Here is a 24,967-nt window from a genome sequence, read left to right on the forward strand (position 1 = left end):
CACACAGGCGTCCAGTCACAACCGAGAACTTTATTGGACACGGCTCCGCTCAGCGCCCGCGGCCCCGGACAGCCGGGGCTGGACGAGAGTGGTTCCATCCGAGCCTCAGGGCAAACGGTAACCCCACAACGCAACACTACCTAAGGTTACTATATAGTTGGGAAACGGAGGGCTGCTCCACAGACGTATGAACAGATCAAATCTTTATAAATAATAAACATCCAGTGAAGAGAAAAATGACAAGTCTAATTCATCCTTAAACACAGAGCACTCTAGGGCAGATGAGTGGGGGCGGCCAGGGGCCTGCATCCTCACTGGTCGGGGGCCTAGATGGGGAATGAGTGGGCCCAGATGTCCACGGCACGGGGCGGGGGCAAGGCCGGGGTAACAGACAATGGGCACTAGGACACTGCGCATTTACAAGACCAACTACTGGGGGTGGGGGGCAGCTGCCCCGTGCATGTGTGTCAGGCTGTTCATTTTGGAATGAGGGGGTGGTCTTTACATCATATTCTGTGGCTGGTGCGCTTGGAGAAGGGCTACTTTGTGGACAGAATGAGGGCAACAATGAGACCGTAGAGGCCGAGCACCTCGGCAAAGATGAGGATCAGGATCATGCCCACGAATAGCCGAGGCTGCTGGGCGGTGCCACGCACACCAGCGTCCCCCACGATGCCAATGGCAAAGCCAGCGGCCAGCCCGCTCAGGCCCACACTCAGGCCAGCACCCAGTTGGAGGAAACTCCTGTGGGGAGAGAGGACACAGGAGAAACATTAGCTACCTGCTGGGGAAATCACCCACCCAATGCCCCTCCCATGCCCTCCCAGCCCTGTGTAGTGGCCTGACCCCAGGCAGGGCAGGACAGGTGCAGAGGGACCCAGCACTCACCTGTAGAGGCTGATGCCATCATTCAGGGAATTAGCGATGAGGACTGCCACCACCAACCCATAGATGGCGATGATACCAGCCATGACCACTGGGATGATGGATTTCATGATCAGTTCTGGCCGCATGACAGACATGGCTGCGATGCCGGTGCCACTCTTGGCTGTACCATAGGCGGCACCTAGGGCTGTGGGGAAGATGGGGGAAAGGCAAGGTGAGCTCAGAGTACCAGGGACCAGGACCCTGGGAGTAGCTCTGGCACAGTTGAAGGACACCTTAAGTTCTAACAAAGAGGACATGAAGTTGGTACCCAGCCAGGGGCAGGAGGTAGCCCTCAGTGGCAACAGCCCCAGCCGGGCATGCAAGGAGCGCAGGTAGCTCACTCTTTCTCCACCAGAGACCCTATGGCTGTCTGGCCTATCTGTGCTCCTGCTCTGCTGTGAAATGCTGGCCCCATCTTCCAGGGAGCCTCTGTGTAGCTGCCTGCAGCCTACAGGGTAGAGCTGTGATGGGTCCAGCCCAGTCCTGTGGAGAAATACACAGCTGGGGCCCTTAAGCCTTAAGATTCTGGACATCTTTTTTTTTTTAAAACCATCTTAAGTCCCAGATATTCAGGTCAGAAACAGCCTGGCAAAGCACCAGGTGACTACATCTCAGCAGCCCAAATGTCAGGTCAGGGTCAGCCAGTCTGCCTCGGGGCTCCACCAGGGACACGCTGGAAGAGCCTCAACAGACACACGGCCTAACCACAGGGTCAGAGGAAGCTGGCCCCACAAGCCCGATTTCTGGCCACAGCTTTCCCAATTCCCGGCTCTGCCCACCACACCACTCCCAGCCCTCCAGGAGGGCTAGCATCTTGTCAGCAGGCTGAGTGCATTCTCAGCCACGCAGAAGGCCCGGACCCTCGAGTTCGGAAAGAATCCTCTCTAAAAATTCAGCGTAAAAAGTGTGAGCCAAGGAGAGCTGTAGTAACCGATAAAGGTCACAGGGAGCCCCCACCCAGGCAGACCTTCCAGAAGTCCCCCTTCGTACACTCAAAAGCCTAGATTCCTTGAGGCCTCCAGGAATGGGGGTAGGGGGGAAACCCTAGGGTGGCCTGTCTCCTCTGATGATATCCGTCCTCCCTCTAGAGTGTGCGGTCTTCCTGAAAGTTCTTTTATCCTGACCTCAGAGTCTAGAGTAACTTTTGCACAGAACAGGGCCACAGGGGGCCAGGTGGCTCTTCTGACTCCTGCCCTCCAGGGTCTCACTGCACCACTTGAGCAGAGAATAACATGGCTCCAAGGTGGAAAAGACCAAGACAATCCCGAACCTTTTTTCAGCACGTTTTATTCACCTATTTGGGCCACAAAAAATGGCTACCCTCTATGCTCATTACCGAGCAAGGAAGTCAAAGGAGCTCTAGCTTCCCAGGGCTCCAAGCCTGGTGAGGACACACATGGCACCTCCAAACAAAACAACACATTCTAGAAGAGTGGGGAGGCTGTGGGGGAGGGGGGACCTGGGGAAGGGCTCCATAAAGTAACACTGAGTAGACATGTGAGTGAGCAAAAAAGGACTAAAATGACACGAATGGAGACATCCACCAACATGACACCAGACTGGGAGCTACTAGAAAGATAAAAGAGGTTGCAGTGGAAGCAGAGGAATTGTACTGCCTCCATCACCTGGTCCTAAAGGCACCACTCCTAGACACTCAGCACCATCAACCTGGGGCTCAGGGCTGGTCTTGACAATGCTCTTCTGCAACTCTCCTGGTCGCAGTATATTTGGGGGCTCCTACTGCAGGCCCAGCACCACATCAGGCTGTGTCACACACATGCAAGAGGCCAGTGCTGTGGGTTATTACTCAAGCAGAAGAGCACAGGTGACATGTGGCACTGAGTGAGAAACTGACTACTGGGAAGTCAGCGTTGCAGGGAGCAGGACACTGCCAGACATGGAAAGTGAGCTGGGCTCTTTTCCAGGAGGTGGCAGGAAGATTGTGTGACTGGGGGTGGGGAGGCAACAGGACGAACAAAGGGAAGAAACAGGGCTGACCATCAGGGAATAGTGGCCTGGCCCGGGCAGCAGCAGGTATCCCCAAAAGCCCTGGATGTTAGCTAGTTCTGGAGACTGAGCCCGACGAGGTCCCAAATCGAGCAGGGCACAGAAAAGAGTGCAATCAGGAGGCAAGTCTGGGAACATACCAAGGGCAGGGTACTTGCCGGCAGGGAGGAAGTCAAACAGATTGCAGAAAAGGAGCAATGGACAGCCTCTGGAAGAGCTGATGAAGAAAGAATGGACAAGACTTTCGTCACAAAAAAAGGGGAAGCAGGAAGGGAGATCGGGCCCACAGGAGCAGGTGGCACCAGTCCTTGGGGGCCTGGGGTAACCAAAAAAAGTCATAGACCACTGATACACTGGTTCTCAGTAACTTCCAGAGACCTGCCTTCTGGTCAGGCTCCATCTGAAAATATCAAGTTAAGTTCTAGAAAGGAAGAAATGTACCTGGTGACTGGAGACGGGCCAGGAGCTGGGTACAGAAAAAGGGCTCAGGGGGCAAACTCAGGGCTTTGGGACCAAGCAAGGACAGCCAGAACTCAAGGAATTCTGGGGCAGGAGTATCTTGTTTTGTTCACTGACATTCCCCTGTACCTGACACATAGTAGGAGCTCAATCAAGATTTGCTGAATGAACAAAGACAGCCACAGGTGGCCAGACCAAGTAGACTCTCTGAGAGCACTGTGTAGGCAAAGAGCAGAAAAGGCTGGGGGGAAGCGGGTCGCAGCAGCCTGTCCAGGAGCGCTGAAAGCAGGCAACCCCTAGACATGTGGAAAGAGCAGGCACGGCTAGGAGGGAAGGGGAAGTCTGCAGACCACTTCTCCCACCACAACTGACCCCTAACTCACACGTGACGGAAAGGGCACGGCTCACTCAGCAACTCATGACTGGCAGAGGGAGGCCAGCAAGAGAGCAGAGTCCCCAAGCCCCTGCACCACAAGTGTTTACAGTCAGCAGAGGCTGTTTGGAGTCCAAACCTTCCCATACTTGCACAAGGAGCTTCCCCAGTCCACCAGGTAGGGTGGGGCAGGGCGGAGTCATCAAAACCAAAAACCAGACCTACCCAAGAAGGCCCAGAGGAGACCAGGCCAGACCAGTCTAGAGGATTGCAGCGTGACCAGGGCTAACCTTCCTGGGTCCCACATTCCTGGGCCTGGCCCACGGGCCTCTCTCCCAGATACACCAACTTCCACTGAATTTGACACCCTATGACCGTTAAGACACAACTTCAGAAGAAGAGTGCTATCTAGACACGGAAGGCCCCTTTTCTTCCCCCAGAGGAGCCCTCCCAATCTTGGGTCTCAGGAAATCATTCATTCATTCATTCAAGCCAGAACTAGGAGACTTCCCTCTAAGGACAAAGACCCACTCCCCTCAAGGCGGACACTTACCGCCCTCTCACGCACCCTGGGGCAGACTCTTGGCAAGCGTGCACACTCACAGTGCTGTTACTCGCCTGCCTCCCAGGCACCCATCCTTTGCCCTTGCCCTGTCCCGACCCCCACCCTGTTCCACGCAATCCCAGGTCTCGGGACCAGCCCCTCAGCCCAGCTTCCCACAGCAACCCACACACCCCAGGACTACTGGAGAAATGACAGCCCCACCCCCCGCGAAGCACCTGCCTCTGGCTTCGGACCCACTCGACTCTCGTGGGGGAGGGAAGGGGCCGTAGGGGCGAGGAGTGTGTGTGTCGGAGGGAGAGCCGGGGGCTCATCCCCTGCCCCCACCTCCGCCCGACAGGGCCGGCCCCCGTCAAGGGGAGCCTGCCGAGGAGTGATGTCACACCTGCCCGCAGGATGGGGGGTGCGGAGCAGGCGCAGGATCGCGCGCCCCCACCCCAGCCTCCCTCCCGCCCGCCTCTCCCAGGGCTAAGATGGCAGCGGCGCCGCCGCCCCACCCCCGCACCGACACCGACCGGGGCAGGGCTGTCGGTCAGGGATCCCCGGGAGACTCCGGGCACCCGCACCCCCGCCCCGCCCGCAGGCCCTGCGCCCCGCAGCCCTCTGCGGCCCCGACCCCCACCCGCTGTCACGTGAGCCCCGGGACCCCCCCAACAGCTCGGAATTACATCAGCGTGACGTCACACACCGAACCCGGGGGAGATGCCGGCCTCCGACCCGCGCGCCCAAGCGCCCCCAGCCTCCCGGGTCCCTCCTGCCGCGGCGCTCACCGCTGAAGACCATGGCGGCCGAGGCGCCCATGACCGCGAAAAAGGAGGCGTACTCGGGGCCGTTCTTGGCCTCGGACATGTCTGCGGGTGGGGAGAGGGCGAGCTCAGCGGGCCGAGGCGGGGGCGAGGACGGGCCGGGCACGGCGGGCGAGCGAGCGCGAGGAGCGGTCAGGCGGCTGCGAAGGCGACCCGGCCCGTCAGCCGCTGCGCTCTAAATACCAGCACCGCAGAACAAAATGGCGGCCGCGGCCGCGTCACATGATCCGGGCCCCGCCCCTGAGGGCCGTACCATGCGAGACGGCGGGGGGGCGCCCCAGCCCGCGGTCACCCTAGCGGTCCTCTGACTGCTCCCGCACGGTGCCGCAGCCCGACCGGCCAGGACCCGGGCGTCCCGCCCCACCTTGGCCCCCGCGAGCGCGGGGCCGGGCTCCGGGAGCCGCTCACCCCCCGCGTCGTTGGGCCCGTCCGGCTCCCGGGCGGGGCGCTGGCCGTCTGTATTAGCATAGGGGGCGGGGCCTGCGCGCCCCGCCTCCTCTGCGGCTGCGCGGCGCTCGCTGTTGTGGGGTTCCGAGTGCGGCTTCGCTTTACGTTCGCCGGGCGGTCTCGGCCGGGGCGCTCTCGCGGCCTTCATCCCGGGACCCGGGACGTCTCCACACTTCGCGGGGCGGCCCGAGGGTTCGGGCAGGCGGAGCTCAAGTCCGGGGCGCCGGCCCGATGTGCCGCCGGCCCCGGGAAAGCCCCTCACCCCCGGCCTGGGAGGCCCTGTGCCCCCGGGGTCCCCCTACCCAGACCCTGCCATCCGTCTCCCCCAGACGCGGCCCCAGCTGCCACCGACGCAGCGATCGGTGCCTTGTCTCCCGGCTTACGAGGAGCCCCCAGCGCGCATCTGCCCTTGCATCGGGGACCCAAACTTGGAGGGGGGGCTCTTCGCCCTTCAGGACGTAGGCGTGATCGCCCTGAAGCCCTGTGGGTGCTGTGACCTGTGGATGCTTCCCCAGGTGTCCGCACGCTCTGGGACCCATGCCCTCCGGCCTGTGCCGCCTAGCCGCCTAGCCGGCACCTGCAGGGCCGCATTTATTTCGGGGAGGGGCGGCCGGTGGTTCCCTCCCAGCAGCTGCCTTCTCTCTCCACCTGCTCTGCCCCGCTTCGCCCTTTGGTCCCCTGCGGGTGGGAGCTGGTGCTCCCCCCTGCTTGGGCTCCTGGCCCCCTCGCTGACTGTCCTGGGTGGCGGCTTCCCCACGTGGGCGGCGGGCCTAGCGCTCCCGCCGCACTCCCTGCCCGGGCACCTCCCTGGCGCCCTCCTCTGCGTGGCTGGGCCCGGTCTTCCACCTTCGGAGCCCGCAGCCACGGTGAGTCTGGTCTGTCCTGTTTTGAAGGGAGGAGGCTGCCACACGACGAGGCCTGCCCACCTTGGTCGGCTGCCCTCGTCTCCTCTCCGACTTCTGGAGAGCGGCCTTCCGGGGCTCCTGCACCTCACCTGCCCTCCCAGCTCCCTGCCTTGCCAAGGTCACCTGAGATGGCCATTGCTCGAAACCAGGGGACGGCTGTCAGGCCGTGGGAGTGGGCCTCGTGGCCGCAGGGCAGCTGCCCGCTGCACACCCTCCCCCCTCTCCAGCTCACCTCCCACAGCACTGACCCCTCATTACCTTCTTCCCGGGGTCACAGGGAGGAACAAGGACCAGCCCGGGCCCTGCAGGGCTGGGAGCCTGCGGGCAGGGGGAATTCAGAGGAAGGGGGACAGGTGCCCCCAGTCAGGGAGCAGCCCCAGAGGTGGGCAGAGCACACCCCGCGAGGGCGGCAGGGATCCTAGGTCTAGGGGTCAGAGCGGGTCCGGGAGGTCACGCTGGGTCTGGGGGCGCTGCTGCCACCCCAGGCCAGCGTGTCCCCACCCGGCTCACCCCCCCCCCCCTTTCACTCTGTTCCGTTCTGTTATTTCCATTTTGGGCAAAAGACACAAGCGTCCACCCAGCTGCTGGCACCAGCAGCCTTAGTCACGCCACTGCTCACTCCCAGTTACTCACCGGCCCTGGATCCTGGGGATTCCGGGCTCGGCCCCCAACCCGCCGCTGGCCGCCTGAGCCGCCCTCCTTTCCCGCTGGGGGCTTCTCACAGCCTCTACCTGCTTGGCCTGCTGTCTCAGCCTCCCTCCGCCCAAAGCATTCTTCACCCTCAAGCCGCAGGATCTTTCCAGCAAGCACGCCTGACCAGCCGCTCCGTTCCTGGAATCCTTCAACGTCTTCCTGTCACAGGCTGGACCCTTTGGTGTCCCCTCCCATCTATCCCCAGCACCGGCCCCCCATCTCATCACCCATCGTGCTGCTCCCTCCTCACCTGTGTCCCAAGCCTGTGGCTCTGCACCAAATAGTCTCCTTCCCTTCTTGCAGAGGGGGTGCTACTCAAGCTCAAGAACACCACCTCCTCCAGGAAGCCCTCCTGACCTCCCTTCCTCCCTTCTCAGAGCCCTCCTCCATCCCTCACACTCCACTATTACCTTTTGTCACTCAATACATCTCCTACTGGGAGTCCCAGTGCCTCTTCTTCTGTACCCTGATCCCCGGTAGGATGTCTGGCACATAAAGCTAATGTTTACTGATCCCCAGGTGTGTGCCAGGCCTGTCCTAAATGTGTTAGAGTGTTATACAATCCTCATAAAGACCCTTTGAGGAATATATCACCTTCCTTGACTCCTGTTTTGTGGACAAGGAAGTGGGCCTAGGAGGGTCAAATGTCTTGGCCCGGTCAATCTGCCAGGGAGAGGTGGAATTGAAACTCTGACTCGCAGTGGGGCTGAGCCGGGGTGGCTTACCACACCTCCTCGTCTCCTATATGAAGGATTGGAGAGCAGCCAGTGACCAGAGATGGGGCCAGGAGGGACCCAGGGCACCTTCTCCTTGGCCTCCCAGCACCAGGTGGGGCTTGGGGTGCATGTGGTGTGTGACAGGGAACACACGCCTCTGCCTTCCCCCTCACCGCTAGGTCCCCAGTGGGAAATCACAGCATCTCGAGACCCTGGCCTGTCATCTCACAGGTGGGGATTTCTAGGAATGAGGGCAGGCTTTGGGAAACTCAAGCCAGAGACCCTGATAGAGGGAGATAGAGACTGGGGGGGGGAGGCGAGGAAGGGGGACAGCTGGGGAGATAGAGACCAGGAATTACTTTCCAAGTGATTGGAGAGATGGACTTATCCCAAGGAAGCCACGTAAACAAGAAAGGAGTTTGGCAGCTGATGGCAGCAGCCTTATCAAGAACATCAGGGGGATCCCTGGGTGGCACAGTGGTTTGGCGCCTGCCTTTGGCCCAGGGCGCGATCCTGGAGACCCTGGATCGAATCCCACGTCGGGCTCCCGGTGCATGGAGCCTGCTTCTCCCTCTGCCTGTGTCTCTGCCTCTCTCTCTCTCTGTCTCTCTCCTCGTGTATGACTATCATAAATAAATAAAAATTAAAAAAAAAAAAGAGAACATCAGGAAATTGCAAGGCGCCCTCTCCCTGTGGACAGTTCCATTTTTCCATGTCACAGTAAAGGCATGCCATGGGGCATGATGCTAAGAGATGGCATCCTGCTCTTGTGGCTTGGCTGGACAAGAGCTCCTAGTGGCCCATGCAAGGCTGGGATGAGGGCCTAGTAGTGCCACGGGAGGGGAATAAGCAAAGGTGATTTTTCTGGTATGATTTTCTAAAATTAGGGCTTAGGGATCCCTGGGTGGCCCAGCGGTTTGGCACCTACCTTTGGCCCAGGGCACGATCCTGGAGACCCGGGATCGAATCCCACGTCGGGCTACCGGTGCATGGAGCCTGCTTTTCCCCCTCTGCCTATGTCTCTGTCTCTGTCTCTCTCTATCATAAATAAATAAAAATTAAAAAAAATAAAATAAGGGCTTATACTGGGGTGCTCGGCTGACTCAGCTCAGAGCACACAACTCCTGATCTCTGGATGATGAGTTCAAGCCCCCATATTGGGTGTAGAGCTTACTTAAAAAAAAAATTAAGGCATATAAAATGATACGGTTTTTTTTTTCATTTTTTAGAGATTTTATTTATTTATTTATTCATGAGAAATACAGAAAGAGAGAGAGAGGCAGAGGGAGAAGCAGGCTCCATACAGGAGCCTGATGTGGGACTCAATCCCGGGTCTCCAGGATCACAGCCTGGGCTGAAGGCGGCGCTAAACTGCTGAGCCACCCAGGCTGCCCTGATACAAGTATTTAGAAAGATCTTATTTATTTGAAAGAAAGAGCACAAGGAGGGGGCGGCACAGAGGGAGAGAAGCAGGCTCCCCGTTGAGCAGGGAGCCCTACGTGGGGTTCAATCCCAGGATCATGACCTGAGGCAGATGCTTCACCAACTGAGCCACCCAGGTGACCCAAAATGATAGGATTAAAAAGAAGTCCCCAAATTAAAAACGTCCTCTAGGTAAATACAGAGTGGTACAATCAAGACCCGACACTCCCCACCATCACTGGTGGGAGAGAGCCCAGGGGCCAAACCTGACCCCCCGGGGGTGGTGTGTGCTCCTCCCTCTGGGCTGTTGGGCATGAAGGGGGCCTGGCACCCAGGCTGGCACGCAGGGCAGCTTCTCAGAAACGGTGCCTGTTAGGGGCATCGTCTGCCCTGGATGCTCTGTCTGGTCCGGGCCCATTCAGGGTTTGCCTCCACCAGCAGGATTTACAGCTGCCTTCAACCCTAAGCCACTCCTCTAACACTTATTGAGCATGTAGTGTGTGCAGGCACCCAGCTAGGCTCCGGGGATTCAAAATTGAGGAAGAAGGCTCTCACTCTGCAGGAGCTTGCAGTCTGGAGGTGGGGGGTGGGGGTGGGGGTGGGGCTGACCGTGCAGACCTGATGTCCTGATGCTACAGCGGAAACTGTGGTTACTGGACACAGAAGGGAGACGAGAGGGGGTGGGGCATGGTAGCTTGGACGCCCTGGAGGGCCGATCTCTGAACAAGGCCCTAACAGATGAAGAGGGTCTGGAGCAAGGGAAGAGCCTCGAGCCAGTTTGAACTTAACTCACAGATCATCCCAAGCGCGGAGCCCGGCTGCTGAGGTGGAAGCAGTCCTCAGGCCTCAGGGTGGATGGTCCCTGAGTGGGGGTTAAGGGATGAGTAGGCGGCTGGGGAAGGGTACACAGGCGTGTTACCTGAACATGTGTGCAAAGGCCACTGGGTTGGTCACTTCAAAATGGTTGGGCTGAATGTTAAAAAAAAAAAAAAAAAAAGACACTGAAACAAAGCACCCCCATGGCTGGGTGGAGGTGGGGACACAAGATGGGCCACAGACACCGCAAAGCAGGCCTGCAGGGGGCCCCCGTGAGGGCAGGTGCTGGGAGGTACAGGGGCAGGGGTGTCCCCAGGCGGGCTGAGCTCCACGCAGACATTGCTCCCCGAAGCCGACCTGGCCAAGGGAGGCAGGCGTCTGAAGTCAAGGGCTACAGCTCTGTACCCAGGGCCACCCCTCACCCAGGGAACAGGCCTGGGCCAGAGTCTTAACGTCAGTCACAAAATGATGCCAAGGACGCTTACAGTAAGGAGTCGTTGCTGCAGGGAGTTTGGGGGCATCCCCCAAGCATGGCCCCCAGAAATGCACACTGCCGCGTGAGAGCAGCACACCCGTCTCCCCTCCAGAACCGGCCTGGACGGGACAGCAGCAGCACATGGGCTCCTGGGGCCTCTGGGGCAGCGTGACCGCTGCGTCCCGAGGGCCGGGGAGCGGCCAGGCCAGCCACAGGCCTGCGTAAAGGCCCCAGAAAACACCGTGGCCGAGCGCCAGCAGCGCCAGGGCGCTCGAGGCGGGGCAGCAGGAAGGTGCCGGGGTGACGGAGTGTTGCGGGGCACAGCCTACGGTGAGGAAGTGGGGAGAAGAGAGAAGCAGCTCCCCCTCACGGGAGGCAGCAGCGGCAGGCCCGAGGAGCCCCACCGGGATGGCCTCGGCCTGGCTGCAAGCCACCGGGTGTCGCGGCTTTCTTCGCAGGATACAGGTACGGCCGGGGGAGCGCCAGGTATTCGAGGGGACATGCACGCGGGCTCATACCAACGTCCAGACAAAATATTCTCATTCTGAACCAGCAGGGTTTAAGCCGGGCTGCACGTGTGACTGGGATCCGTGCAACCCTGGACTGAGACTTTGGACGGCGGTTCCCGGTGGCTGCTTCACGTTCCTCACCCTGGGGCATGTGTCCACTTGATGGGCGCTGTGAACCGGAGTAAACAAAACTGGGGTGGGGGGGGCGACGACTTGGTGTGCGTAAGTGCAGCAGAATGGGTCTCCTTCCAACAGAGAGAGGGAGACTTCAGGGAGCGATCCTCCTCGGGCCAGTGTCACCCTGTCCTCCTCGGCCGTCCACGTGGTCATGACCAGAGACGCTGCTCCCAGGCCCTCCCATCCCACAGAAATGTTTGCATATCAAATATTTCAGTGTGGTTTCACTAGTTTGCCTTAATTTTATTTAGGGCTCAAATGAACACTGACCGACCATATTCCTGAATCATTTATTTTCACTTTCCCCAACTTAGATTTGGCTGCCAAGCCACACATCCAGTCACGACACGCCAGTCTATTTTCACTTGGTCTCGCCATCCTTTATTCACTCAGATGCTCCAACGTGTCAATCTGGTAAAATCCATTTCTCAGCCAATGACCACCCTACATGAGAACGGGAATGTAAAGGGACCCACACAACCCTTTCTCCTCCTTAATCATTAGCTCACTGGCTTTTGGCAAACCATGTCCTTTGCCAAGCAGCGCACTTCCATATGAAATGGAGCAGGGCCCCTCCCGGACCCCCATGCTGTCACCGGCGCCCCTGGAGCAGACCCGACCTGCAGGCACCCGCACTTGGGGATGCTTCCTGGCAACCCAAGGGCTTCTGGCCAGCTGGGAATACACCTGTGGATCTGGCAAGCTGAAGCAGCAGCTCTGCTGCTGTGTCTCTGCGTCATGTCACGAGTCAGCATGTCTGTGTGACAGCGTGTCCCCTGATTTTGCTTCCTTGGTCCCAAGCACAGAGTTAACAAATTCCATAGGGTCTGGTCAAGTGAGCGTGTCTGCAAACATGTGACGCATTTCATCTTCAGTGACGAGTCACGTGATGCTGTGCCTCACTTCTTGACCACAATCTGACACGACTATAATGAAGATCATAATTTTTAATTGAAATTTTAGTCAACATACAGTGCAATCTTGGTTTCTTCCACAAGGTGGTCACTTTCCTACTTTTGTAGGCTTGCAGTTTTGTCCTCTCAGACCTCTGACTTATTTCTTGGGTGTTCAGAAGGATTTGATAAGTATCTAGCTGTGTTCGAGGGGCAAAGACGAGCTCAGGGCCCCCTGACTGCTCTGCCATCTTAACACCTCGTGGTCATAATTTTGTTTTATACCAGGTTATTTTTAAAGATCCACACCCTTCTCTAACTTAGATGTGGTAGCGTGAAGCACTTGTGAGGCATCCGCTGTACTCCTGCTTCAGCTGGTAACGTCCACATGCAAACGAGACATTTGGGGGCGGAAGGACGAGAACAGTCACGACAGGCATCCATGCCTGAGACCTCACTGTGCTAATTAGTGGCAATTTATTTTTTTGAACAGGTTTAGTCTTGTGAATTTTGAGGACATTCTGCATTTTTTAAAAAAATGTAAATATCTGTACAAATTAAATCTATTCCTAGAACAGAGAAAAGGACTGGACAAACTGAAGGAATCTGGCTAAATCTGTAGTTAATAGCATTATATATCAACATTTGTTACTGCTCGGATATGTGCCCTGTATCTACACTGCAGGAGGGGGGCGGGGGCTATGGAAAGTCTCTGTACCACCTTTCCATTTCTCTTGTAAATCCGAAGTTATTTCAAAATTTAAAACTTACAAAATCTGAATCTATTAAATACAACACACATAAGGGGACTATAAAGGCCTTATGGATTCAGGAAATGGGTAAGAGGAATCTGAAAGCCTGAAATCTTCAGAATTTTCTAAAACAGGGCAGCCCTAGTGGCCCAGCGGTTTAGCGCTGCCTTCAGCCCAGGGTGTGGTCCTGGAGAGACCCGGGATGGAGTCCTGCATTGGGCTCCCTGCATGGAGCCTGCTTCTCCCTCTGCCTGTGTCTCTGCCTCTCTCTCTCTGTCGTGAATAAATTAAAAATAAAAAATAAAAAAAAAAGAATTTTCTAAAACAAGTTGCCATGAAGAACTCAAAAAGTTAAGCATGCAGCTTATAAAAGTCAGAAAAGTTGAAATACTAATTTTGATTCAGCAATTAAAACTCTTGAAAAATTAATACAAATGACTTACTCTTCTATTATAAATTATTTTTGAAAAACTAATGTCCTGAAGCCCTAAAGGCATATAGTCCACTTTAACGTTTTCTTTAATTTAATGAACTGTTTTTAACTATGTTCTATTTTATTTTTTTTGTTAAAAATTTATTTTATTTATTCATGAGACATAGGCAGAGGGAGAAGCAGGCTCCCCACAGGGAACCTGATGTGGGACTCGATCCCAGGACCCCAGGATCATGCCCTGAGCCAAAGGCAGATGCTTAACCCCTGAGCCACCCAGGCGTCCCTGTTCTGCTTTATTTTTTATTTTTTTTTTAAATTTTTTATTTATTTATGATAGTTACAGAGAGAGAGAGAGGCAGAGACACAGGCGGAGGGAGAAGCAGGCTCCATGCACCGGGAGCCTGATGTGGGATTCGATCCTGGGTCTCCAGGATCGCGCCCTGGGCCAAAGGCAGGCGCCAAACCGCTGCGCCACCCAGGGATCCCTGCTTTATTTTTTATTTTATTTTATTTTTTTTTAAATTTTTTTTTTATTTATTTATGATAGTCAAAGACAGAGAGAGAGAGGCAGAGACACAGGCAGAGGGAGAAGCAGGCTCCATGCACCGGGAGCCCGACGTGGGATTCGATCCCGGGTCTCCAGGATCGCGCCCTGGGCCAAAGGCAGGCGCCAAACCGCTGCGCCACCCAGGGATCCCCCTGCTTTATTTTTTAAATAAACCTTTTAAAAGTAAGCTCCATGTCCAATGTAGGACTCGAACTCACAACTCCAAGACCAGAGTCCCATGCTCTTCGGACTGAGCCAGCCAGGCACCCCTCAAAATAAGTTTTTAAATGCTTCTAGAAAAAAAATGATAATTCGTCATGCAATTCCATACACGTTAGCTATTTTTAACATCAAAAGCAAATTTTAGGTAACCAGTAAGAAATGATAGAGAATATTAACAAAATGTGTTCTACTTGGAAGCACTTGATACGTGACTAGACATTAAATCGGAGTTAAAGATGAAGGTAATAACCACACGTACCTTTACTTTAGCAGGACAGCTGGGAAGACGACGTGAGAGCCGAGGGAACGGAGGACCACGCATGCGCACGCGGAGACTTCATGCCACAGATAGAGGTGGTGGCTAAGCAGCGCTGGGCCTCCTATGCTGGACCCCTCGGGCAGCCAGAGACTCCTCCAGATTCACTCTCAGAAGAATCCCCCAGGCTCCCTCCAGAGGGAGCCACACAGATGGTGCTAGAATGGACCTCCAGGCGCCCTGAAAGGCCGTCAACATTCCACGGATGATGCACTGACCAGCATGCTGAGGGTGCCGCCTGTGGCACCCCGCTTGGCAGCAGGCCCAGAGGAGCCCCTGGAGGCCCCTCTGACCGAAGACTGCAGACTTGGACCGTCAGAGTTCACATAACGAGACCGTGTTTAATGAACACCAAAGTTGGTGCTACAGCAGAGGGCTGTGGGGGCTCAGGGCGGGGGCAAGGGTGGCAGTGGTCGGGGTGGGGGGGTGGCGAGCATGGTACCGCCTCTCAGCACCTCTGTCCCTTACTAGGGACTCACACTGTCCCCCTTGGAGCCTCTGGACAGTCCCTGGGGACAGCAGAGCAGGATGACTGGCCCCATGTTACAGGTGGAGAAACAAAGTTCCAGGCAGATTCCGGGCCTGCCTGAAGCCACAAGGACCCCTGGTCCTTCCTCCTGTACCACGGTAGCCCGGCTCAGAGGAGACAGGAAACTGGGGCAGGAGAAGGCCAATGCCCCACACCAAGAGCAAGCAGTATGGAGATGGCAGAGGCACGGTGCCCGGGGCCACCGAGGGCCACAGCCACGTAGGGATCAGGCTGGCGGGCGGGACCCCTGGCACCTGTGGCTCGAGCTGCCACAGGCCCACAGGGCTGCTCGGGTGGCTGTCGGCTTCCCCTCCTCCCCCCAGTGCCCAGGCCCTCAGGACCAGCTGAGGGAGGTCACGCGGTGGGAGGCTGCTCCCCAAGTCTTCACGGGGCACCTACAGTCTACAGGGCCTGTGTGGAGCCAGGCTGGGTAGGGCAAAGGGGGGAGGTGGCAGCACAAGAAAGCCATGCTGTATGCCAACGACAGGGCTGAGAGAGGGCTGTAGGGGGGTGTGTGGCGAAGGAGCTGCGTGGGAGGGGCCCGGGGAGGAGGCAGGTTGCACGTGCTGAAGGACGAAGACAGGGGTGCCACGCTGAGGAGTCTGGGTGGGATCCTGGGGCCACCCAGAGGCTGCAGGGGAGCGGAGGAGGCCCCCAGCAGACAGGAGGAGAGCTAGGAAGTGTGGACTTCCCCGGGCAAGTCCTTGGAAATGGAGCTGGCTGGGGTGGGGTCTGTGGCAGAGGCCTGGGCCATTCTGGGCCGCCTCTTTGGGACTGAGCCCGCAGGGAGGCCCAGCAGAAGCCCCAGGCTCTGGAACACCAGGACACATGATGTCCCTTCAGGCCCTTCCTCATACTGGTGCTTGACCCTCCCTCGGGAGGGGCCCAGAGCTCAGCACAAATCCTGCCCTCCCCTCTTTCACCCTGTGGTTCCAAGAGGTGGCCACAGGCGCCGGCCAGCAGGGGGAGGCGTCAGGACCCTGTGGGGGTGGGCGGGACAGGGCCAAGGAGCGGCACCCCCACAGGAGCAGCCCCCCAGGTGCGGGCGCAGTGTCTTAGGGTGCAGTGTCTTTGGAGCCACCAGCCATAGGACCCAGGGCGGCTCAGGGCTCTGCTCCAGAGCTATGCTAAAACACACCAGCAGGGGGTACCACGGACCCACACTTGGTGGAAGGTTCCTTCTGCTGTCAGGTCCCCACCCCCACACCAAGGGACTGAGACTCAGTGGCCCCTCCTAGGCCTTGGGCTCAGGAGTCCCAGGTAGAGGCAGCAGCAAGTCTGAGCCGGTCTGAGCAGGGACGCCCCCCCCCCCCCCAGCTGAGGTCCCAGCAGCCTCTGCCCGGCCCCCCACCAGAGCACCCCCACGCTGCCCACCGCAGAGGGGGGGGTTCATCTACTGCCTCTCCCCTGAAGAGGGGGTCTGGCCACTGCCTCACCCCCCACTGCACGGTGGCAGCCCAGTCACCACCTGGGCAGGCGCATCACTGGGTGTCAGGGTCCTGGAAGCCCCAGGCCTCCACAGCAGCGATGAGGAAGTTCTCAGAGCAGAGGGGCTGGTTATTGAAAGTGTCGCAGTGGCCGGTGCGGCCCCGGTTCAGGTCCCCGTCGATGTAGAGTGCCTGGCCACCGCCTCCACCTGGGGGAGGCTCAGGTCAGGCCGGCTGCCCTCTGTCCACTCTGCTCCTGCTCCTGAACATCTGCCCTTGGAGGGAGCAAGCCTCACAGCTGGCCCTGCCCTGGTCCTGCCAGAGACTTCTCCAAAACCACAGGGCCGACCCTCGGTCTCCTCAAGCCCCCCTGGCCAGGGTCCCCACCGTACAGCCGCCTGTCCCCACGCCCACCCCCGTGCCTGCTCCAGCCTCCACACTCCCAGTTCTCTTGTCTGCCTGTCCCTCGGGGAGGCACCTGCTACACAGGAACTCCGGCGCCCCACAACCCTGCACCCATCTCCCAGGCTAAGTGACCAAGGGCAGGCAGGGAGGTGCTCACCTATGATGAGGCAGTCGTTGCCTCCGGCCATGAACATGGACTCAGTCTTGGAGGGCAGATTGAAGTGACGTGTGGCCAGGAAGGGTGAGAGGCGATCTGCAGGGTCTGAGGACATGGGGCGGCAGGGAGGGGACGGGGCAGCGACAGCCTCCAAGGACACTGGCTTGGTCAGCTCCGGGTGTTTGATGACCACCCACTCATAGCGCTGGACCTCAGGCTGCAGCTGAGGGCAAAAGGGCAGTGTGAGTTCCAAGCACACAGTCCCCTGTGGGCCCTCCTGCCCACCCACTGCCCCCCCCCGTCTTCATCAGCACCAGGCCCTGTGCCCGGGCCGGGGAGACGTGGCACAGGGCGAAGAAGGCTCGCTGCCTGCTCTTGCACGGTTTGGTCTGATGGTCACAAACAAGAAGCCAACGGGGGGGGGGGGGGGGGGGCTGTGGGGGCTGTGGTGTGACCACCCCAGCAGACTCACTTACCCTAAACACGAAGCACTCTCCGGTCCCAAAGAAGCCCACTTTGCCTCCAAACTTGTTTCTCTCACTCCAGTCTGTTGACAGGTAAGCCCCACACACCTGGGGAGAAAGGTCATGAGGCTGCACCCCGCCTACTTGTGAGAGCACCCCTCGCTTGTTGCTGGGGGGCGGTGGTACAGTCACAGCTGGGGGGCACTGTTGGCACCGCCGCACCGCCCCCCCCTACAACCAGAGGGCCAGAGGTGGCCAGTGGTGTGAGGAGGTCAGAGTCTGGAAGGCAAGGGGTGGGCAGTGAGGGTGGGTGGGCGGCTGCCTCGGCCAGCACCGGCTTATTTGGGATACTTTTGTTTCCCTCCTTGGCCCTCAAGCACCGGAAGGAGCCCACGTCCACACTCAGCCATCAACCCTAAGGATGCCCCTCACAGAGAAGCTTCCAAGAGATGACCCTGTTCTAGAATGTTCCCCAACACCATCAGCCAGCAAAGCGCAAAATTCCCTCAGACTCAGTCCTCTGAGTTGCTGCAGGCTTTGCGCTAAGTGTCTGACCATGAGTCACCTGCTAGAATGCAGACACGGGATTCCCATGGGTGCAGGCTTGGGGGCCAAGGAACAGAGAGCGTCTACCGGGGAAGCACGCGCCCTTGGGTTGGGGGCACCTGGGTTCTAGCCCTCATGGATGCCTCAGGGCACTTCCCAGGTGACAGCCCCTGCGGACAGAGGACGCCCTGAAAACTACCTGTCAGGGTGGAGGCAGGGGCAGATGGCAGGGCGGCAGGCAGTGCTCCCTGAAGCCAGGCCCTGTGGTCTCAGGCGGATTCGGGGCTTAGAGCCCCAGGGGGACAGGGTGGGGGTCACAAGGGGAGGCTGGACTCACCCATGTGAGTGGACGAAGCCTGGGTGGAGGTTTCAGGGCAGCACCCGCCTGGGTGGAGGTTTCAGGGCAGCACCCACCCTCCCCGAAGCTCATCAGAGGCAAGGACCCCTCCTCACCTCCTTTTGCGTGGTCTTAATGAGCAAGAGGGTGGGTTCGTGTCCTTCACACTGGAAATAGAACCTGGGGGCAAAGATCACACATGCCAGCCTTACTACCTCCTCTGTGCCACCTCTGGCCACAGCATCTGGTGCCCACAGCATCCGAGATGCCCAGCCACCTGTGGCAGACAGGCCTGGGGACCAGGCATGATGGCCAAGGAGCTTCCCAGCCAAGATGAAGCCCAGACCAGGCAGCCTGGGGCCCTAGCCGTCAGCAACGCCAGGACCGTTGGCCCTGGTGTGAGGTGGGGGAAGGCGCAGGGCAGAGTCCTCAGCAGGCATAGCCACGTGCCAGGTGCTTCAGGGACACAAGACCAGAGGAACAGGTCCCTGCCCTAGGAAAGCCTGGAACGTACCCAGGAGCCTGAGCCTCTGAGGGACACGCAACACTGGGAAGTGCATGAGGAGCCCTGACGTCGCACTGCGGTGGCACTGAGTGTCCAGGGCTCGCATGGTATCCCTAGTGGTCCTGCCTGGCCCGTCCCTCAGCGGGCCTCCCAAGGAGCACAGCGGGCCTCCCAGGAACCACTCCCCTGGGGAGCAGGGGAGTGTATCTCTAGCTATGCCAACACACTCATGGGCCGCAGACAGTGCCCGCCATGAGGGCTGGGGCAGCTCTCCCAAAGTCACCTCTGTGGGGCCACCTGGGACACAGCCAGAAACTTCTGAGGCTACCTGCCATCTAAGGCTAGACTGGAGCTACCTGGCAGAGTTGCCTCGGGAGGCGGTACGCCTTGAGGGGGCCCTTCCACAATACCGTGGCTCCACCTGCGGACGAGGCAAGTCAAGGCTGGGGAGTAATGCCCCAAGGCCTACCGCCACAGGTCACCCTGTCCTAGAACTCTGTTAACTCCTAGGTGGGCATCTGCCTCCTGCATGGTCACAACACCTACGCGGGAGCCTGGAGCTGTGCTGGGTATCCAGGGCAAGGACCCCTCAGGTTTGGGTGGCCTGGGAATGAGAGAAGTCCAGGAGGAGGGGCTCCCAATTCCGGGGCCCCCAGGGGGGAGGCAGGGCCTTGCCCAGGTGTATCTGAGGGCCAGTCGCCAGCCAGCAGAATATTCTGGGAGGCCCCACAGCCCACTCTCTCCTCCCATACCGCAGGCCCTTAGAGTCCAGGCCCTGGGGCCTCAGGAGGGCAAGGCCCAGCCCCCGTTGGGCTCCCGGGGGTTACCTGGTGAGGCTGTACCCGTGCTGCAGGGAGGAGAAGAGCAGGAGGGGTTGGCAGAGGGCGAAGCGTTCGGGGACCCACGACCAGATGTCCCTCATCTCCTTCACACTGACAATCTCCGAGTGGAAGTTCTCTGCGTGCACGGCCAGGTGCACAAACTGCCTGGGGAAAGTGGGGGTGGGGGGGTCAGAGCACAGCCGGGACCCCAGCCCTGACCAAGCCCCCCGCCCCCACCAGGGATGCAGAGCCTCTTGTGTAAGCTAAGCCCACAGGGGGCTTCTCATCTATTTAAGAAACAAGATGGTGCTGACCCCTGGAGCCCCACTCCCATGGGTACAGAGGGGAGAGCACCCGGCCTGGGTCGCGACACAAGCACTTTTCTCTAATCAACGGGGACAGAGAGTGAGCCAGCTCTGCCAAGACAAGGCTTCAGAGCCAGCCGAGCACTGAGAGACAGCACACGTGAGGCAGTGGAGCAGACAGACAGGGCCTGGACATCAGCCAGGCTTCAAGGTGGAGCTGCCCAAGCCAAAGTGAGCGGCCAGGCCCTGCGACAGCCAGGCTGGAGGAGGGACAGAAGCCAGGCATGGAGACGTGGTTTCCAGACCTACCTTTTAGAAAGTGAAACACTGAAAAACAGGAGGAAGCAACGGACACAGAGAAGACAGAAAAAAAATAAAAGACAAGGAGAGGTTAGTGGGAGGCACCGATGGCTGGGACGCAGCTGCCTGCGGCCCCGGAGAAAGGCCTCTGTGCCTACAGCCTGCTCAGGCCGAGACAGCGTTCGGATGCTCGCCGGGTGCTATGCTCGGGGCGGGCAGCGTACCCAGCAGCAACGGGGACAGCAGCGAGGGAGCCCAGGGCTGGGAGTGACCCGCGGCAGTCAGCCTGGCCACTGCAGACCCTCTGACCCCATGGTCGGCGTCTGGCTTCCGTCTTAGCCATGGCCTTGTCCCCGAGGGCACGACCCTGTGCCTTCTGCAGCCACAGCTGCCTGAGCCAGCCGGGGCCACAGGGCCCCTTCTCCCCTCCCGTGGTTTTCTGTCCAGGCAGGGTTTGCCGGCGGGCAGGCGAGGGTGGGCGACCAAGAGGCTGGCAGGACAAGTTCAGGCCCCAACACCCAGGACGTGCCCCACCCCAGCTCTACCCAACTGGGCCCCTCAGAGCAGCCCGGGGCAGGCCACACCCAAGGCCCCGAGGGGCCTGCCTACCTCTTCTGCTTGACGGTGATGCCTTTCTGCTTCAGAGCCTTCTCGTTGGCCATCTGCAGGAGCTGGATCTCCTTGCGGGAGAAGAGGCGGATGGCGAATGCCTTCTCCAGCAGCTTCTCCGGAGACACGGTCTTGGCGATGTCCCTGACGAAGGCACGAATGTCCTGCTTCACGCTGTCCGACTCGAGCGGCTGCCCAGCTCTGACCTTGTGAAAGAACTTGAGGATGGCCAGCGCCACGCGGTATAGCACCTTGTACCCCTCCACCAGGAAGACATCGAAGACGCGAGCGAAGTAGCTGAGGGGCAGCTCCCCAAACAGCCAGCGCTGCCAGTCTGCGTACACCTGCAGGACATCCTCGGACACGGCCACCATCAGCTTGTGGGCCGCCTGGCAGTACTTGTTCACAAGGTCCCCAAACGTCATGCAGGACGACTCGAAGGCCAGGAAGCTCTGATCTACAAGCTTCCTGCTGGGGTCATTGCAGGCCAGGATGCGGCAGGCATTCTCGAAGCACTGGGCCTCGTCTGTGCTGTAGTGGAGCAGCAGAGCCACGACCGCAGGCAGCGCGGGGCAGAAGGACACGTCAGGGAACTGGTTGGCGATGCACAGCAGGATCTTCCGCACGGCACCCTCGCCCCGGGTGTTCAGGCAGTAGCTGGGCACCTGCGTGTTGTCCACGAACTCGGGCAAGGGCAGGCTGGTGCCGCTGTGCTTGCCCACAATCTTGCCCACGATGTCGCTGTACACGCTGGCATCCGGCGTGACGGTTCGGCAGGGGATGTTGTGGATCAGGCGCTGGTACACCTTGCCCCGCAGGGCATAGCTGCAGGCCCAGTAGCCCTGGCGAGCCAGCTGCTTCAGCTCTGCCAGTTCTGTACAGCTCAGCTCTTTGGGGCCCTGGTCTTGCACGGCAGCGTCCATCTTGTCTCTGTCCACGAAGCAGTTGTACCCCGGGGAGTCCATGGTGCAGGCCCCGGCACCCCGGGGGCAAGTCCTAGGCTGCCAGGAAGGGCACGGAGCCGCTCAATCCCCGGCCCCCTCTCCAAGGCTTCACGGTTAACCTGTGTGCCATCCCATATCCTGTCGGATTAAAGATCATGCTTAATACGTGCAGGTGAAGGGTCATGTCTTAAAGAGCATGTTTTTGTTTCATCTTTCTATAAAGTATTAGAAGGGCTTCCATTTCAGATAAGTTGTTATTCACTATGAGAATATGAGAATTCACTATGAGCTCTGGAGTAGAATAGAACTTCTTTCCACAGGGCAGGTACTGGAGTAGGTCACACACACTGAGTACTCAGAGGCTGGGGCTGAGTTCCCAGAAGGGCTAGGCCAGCCTTCCCCCGCGCCACCTGGGCTGCCAACCATCGCCCCCCCGCCCCCCGCCCCCGGGCCACCAGCCTCCCCGCCCCAGGCCGCCAACCATCTCCCCGGGCTGCCAACCTCCCCCACCCGAGCTGCCAACCACCCCTCTGGGCCACCGTCACCCCCCACCCAGGCTGCCAACCACCCCCCTGAGCCACCAGCCACCCCCCACCAGGCTGCCAACCACCACCCTAGGCCACCAGTCTCCCCTGTCTGGGCCGCCAACCACCCCCCTGGGCTGCCAACCTCCAGCACCCAGGCCACCAACCACCCCCCTGGGCCATCAGCCTCCCCCCACCTGGGCCGCCAGCCCCCCTCCCAGCCCCTCACACCCACGGGCCACCAGACCACGGCACCCCAGCAAGTCCAGAGACACTCAGTTTCCGCTCCCTGAGGCTTCGGGCCTTCATGGCTGTGCGTGCTGCACCCCACCGTGTTCCTGCTCTGCCCCACTATCCCCTGGGTCAGAAGCCAGCGGCCAGCCCTTAATTCTCTAGAGATATCAGCTAAGATTCAGGGAGAGAAGAATCACTGCCGGGGAGTAGACTTAAGGGCTGAGAAATAAATGGAAGGTGTCGGAGCTTCAACACTAACGTGTTTCTGGGTCTGAGTGAGACAGAGGTATTGGGGGATCTGGTGCTGTCCCTCCATCATGGGCAACCACTGAGATCCAGGCAGACGTGACAAAACAGGTACGACGTGCAACCTGAGACTCTCTGGCTGATGGGTCACTGCATGTGGACGGTAAGACAGGAGTCTACCGTTCAGGATGCCACAACTTGACGTCTGTCTTTGCCAAAGGCTACCTGCCCCGGCACAAAAATGCCATGTCTGCCCACGTACCTCGGACCAGCCTTTCCGCCCGAGATGGAACAAATGTCCAGAGGTCTCAGGCTCTGCTTCAGAAGGTGTCACTGAATGACCAGACAGTTGCAATTTCTCCTGCATCTATAACATTCATCTGAAAACATAAAAAGGAAGTTGAACCTTAAGGATGCAGAGCAGAAATGAAAGAATCAGTGAGACGGTGGCTTGAGAAAGCGCCTTCATATGGTGTGGTTTCTTTCATTGTGGTAAAATATGCATAAGATTAGCCATTTTAGCCATTTTTCAGTGCATGGTTCTGAGACATTAAGTGTGTTCACACGGTTGTGCAGCCCTCACCACCATTAGTCCCCAAATCTTGTTCTTCTCCCCCGGTTGAAACTCTACCCCCATTCAACAAGGACACCCCCTCCGCAGCCCCTGGCGCCCACCCTTTTACTCTCTATGAATGGGACGCCTCTAAGGGCCTCACAGAAGTGGAATCATGCACATTCATCACTTTGTGTCTGGCTTATCTGAGCACAACGTCCTCAAGGTTCATCTAGGTTCATAGTGTGTATCATTTTTTTTTAAATTTAAGACTATTTTTTATTCTTTATTCTTTCTTTTTTTTTTTTTTTTAAGATTTTATTTTTTAAGTAACATCTACCCCAACATTGGCCTGGAACTCACAACCCCAAGATCAAGAGTTGCACACTCTACTGACTGAGCCACCCAGGCGTCCCTACAGCAGTTTCAAGTTCACAGGAAAATGGAGAGGAAGGTACAGAGATTTCTCACACCCCCTTGCCCCCACACATCCACAGACGCCCCTGTGGTCAGCACTGCTCACCAGAGGGGGACATCTGCCACAGCAGCTCAGCCTGCATTAACACATCATCATGACCTGAAATCTGTAGAGTAACTAAGGTTCACTCTAGATGTACATTCCAGGAGTCTGGACAAACGTAGGATGACATCTCCTCACAACAGGACCATATAGAGTATTTCCACTGCCCTACAATACCTCTGTGCTCCACCTGTCCATTCTGCACCCCGTCAGAATTTCATTCTTTTTTTTTTTTTAAGATTTTATTTATTTATTCATGAAGGATACAGAGAGAGGCAGAGACACAGGCAGAGGGAGAAGCAGGCTCCACGCATAGAGCCCAGTGTGGGACTTGATCTGATCCTGGGACTCTGGGATCACGCCCTGAGCTGAAGGCAGATGCTCAACTGCTAAGCCACCCAGGTGTCAATTGATACCGCTCTTATAGGAGCTTCCTCATAGAGAAGATTAACTAAGATAAAGGTTTTGTGACAACATCCACATAACATGTCCCACCAGCCAATGCCTCACCCACAGCAGGACCCAGCCTACTGCTGGGCTGGAGCCTTCCTTTTCAGAAGAAAGTAAGTCTTGGGCACCTGGGTGGCTCAGTCAGTTAAATGTCGGCCTTCAGCTCAGGTTATCATCCTGGGGTTCTGGGATTGAGCCCCGTGTCAGGGTCCCTGCTCAGTAGGGAGTCCGCTTCTCCTTCTGCCTCTCGCCCCACCATTCATGTGCTTGCACTCTCTCTCATGCTCTCTCAAATAAATGAATAAAATCTTAAAAGAAAGTCTTTTTTTTAAAAGATTTTATTTATTTATTTATTCATGAGACACAGAGAGAGAGAGAGAGAAGCAGAGACACAGGCAGAGGGAGAAGCAGGCTCCATGCAGGGAGCCCAATGTGGGACTCGATCACGGGACTCCAGGATCACGCCCTGAGCTGGATGCAGGCGCTAAACCACTAAGCCACTCAGGTGTCCCTAAAGAAAAGAAGTCTTAATGGAGCCAGTGTATTTGCTCTATCCTGAGTGGGAAAGTAGCCACGGCCCCCTCTTCCCCAGGCCCTATGGCTGTTCCCAGAGCCATATCCAGAGCCATGCCGA

At 58.1% G+C, this 24,967-nt stretch overlaps 2 protein-coding genes across 3 annotated transcripts; both read right to left on the reverse strand.

Moving 5' to 3' along the window:
- Window positions 1–10: 10 nt before the first annotated feature.
- On the reverse strand, window positions 11–5,314 carry ATP6V0C (ATPase H+ transporting V0 subunit c). Its single transcript, XM_041750771.1, has 3 exons — window positions 5,099–5,314; window positions 889–1,072; window positions 11–744 (listed from the first exon to the last, which is right to left on the reverse strand). The coding sequence occupies exons 1-3, from the start codon at window positions 5,175–5,177 to the stop codon at window positions 540–542; spliced, it is 468 nt and encodes a 155-aa protein (XP_041606705.1). The 5' UTR covers window positions 5,178–5,314; the 3' UTR covers window positions 11–539.
- A 6,338-nt stretch (window positions 5,315–11,652) lies between these two features.
- On the reverse strand, window positions 11,653–21,920 carry TBC1D24 (TBC1 domain family member 24). 2 transcript variants are annotated; one of them, XM_041748827.1, is made up of 8 exons: window positions 20,863–21,920; window positions 20,263–20,280; window positions 19,655–19,813; window positions 18,439–18,502; window positions 17,452–17,547; window positions 16,976–17,198; window positions 14,401–16,622; window positions 11,653–12,220 (listed from the first exon to the last, which is right to left on the reverse strand). In XM_041748827.1, exons 1-7 carry the CDS (start codon window positions 21,825–21,827, stop codon window positions 16,468–16,470), a joined length of 1,680 nt encoding a protein of 559 aa, XP_041604761.1. In that variant the 5' UTR covers window positions 21,828–21,920; the 3' UTR covers window positions 11,653–12,220; window positions 14,401–16,467. The 2 variants fall into 2 exon arrangements, with proteins under 2 accessions (XP_041604761.1, XP_041604762.1); XM_041748828.1 differs by lacking the exon at window positions 20,263–20,280.
- Window positions 21,921–24,967: the final 3,047 nt, after the last annotated feature.

Source organism: Vulpes lagopus, chromosome 3 (genome assembly GCF_018345385.1).
Source record: "Vulpes lagopus strain Blue_001 chromosome 3, ASM1834538v1, whole genome shotgun sequence".
In the NCBI taxonomy this organism is placed as follows: domain Eukaryota; kingdom Metazoa; phylum Chordata; class Mammalia; order Carnivora; family Canidae; genus Vulpes; species Vulpes lagopus.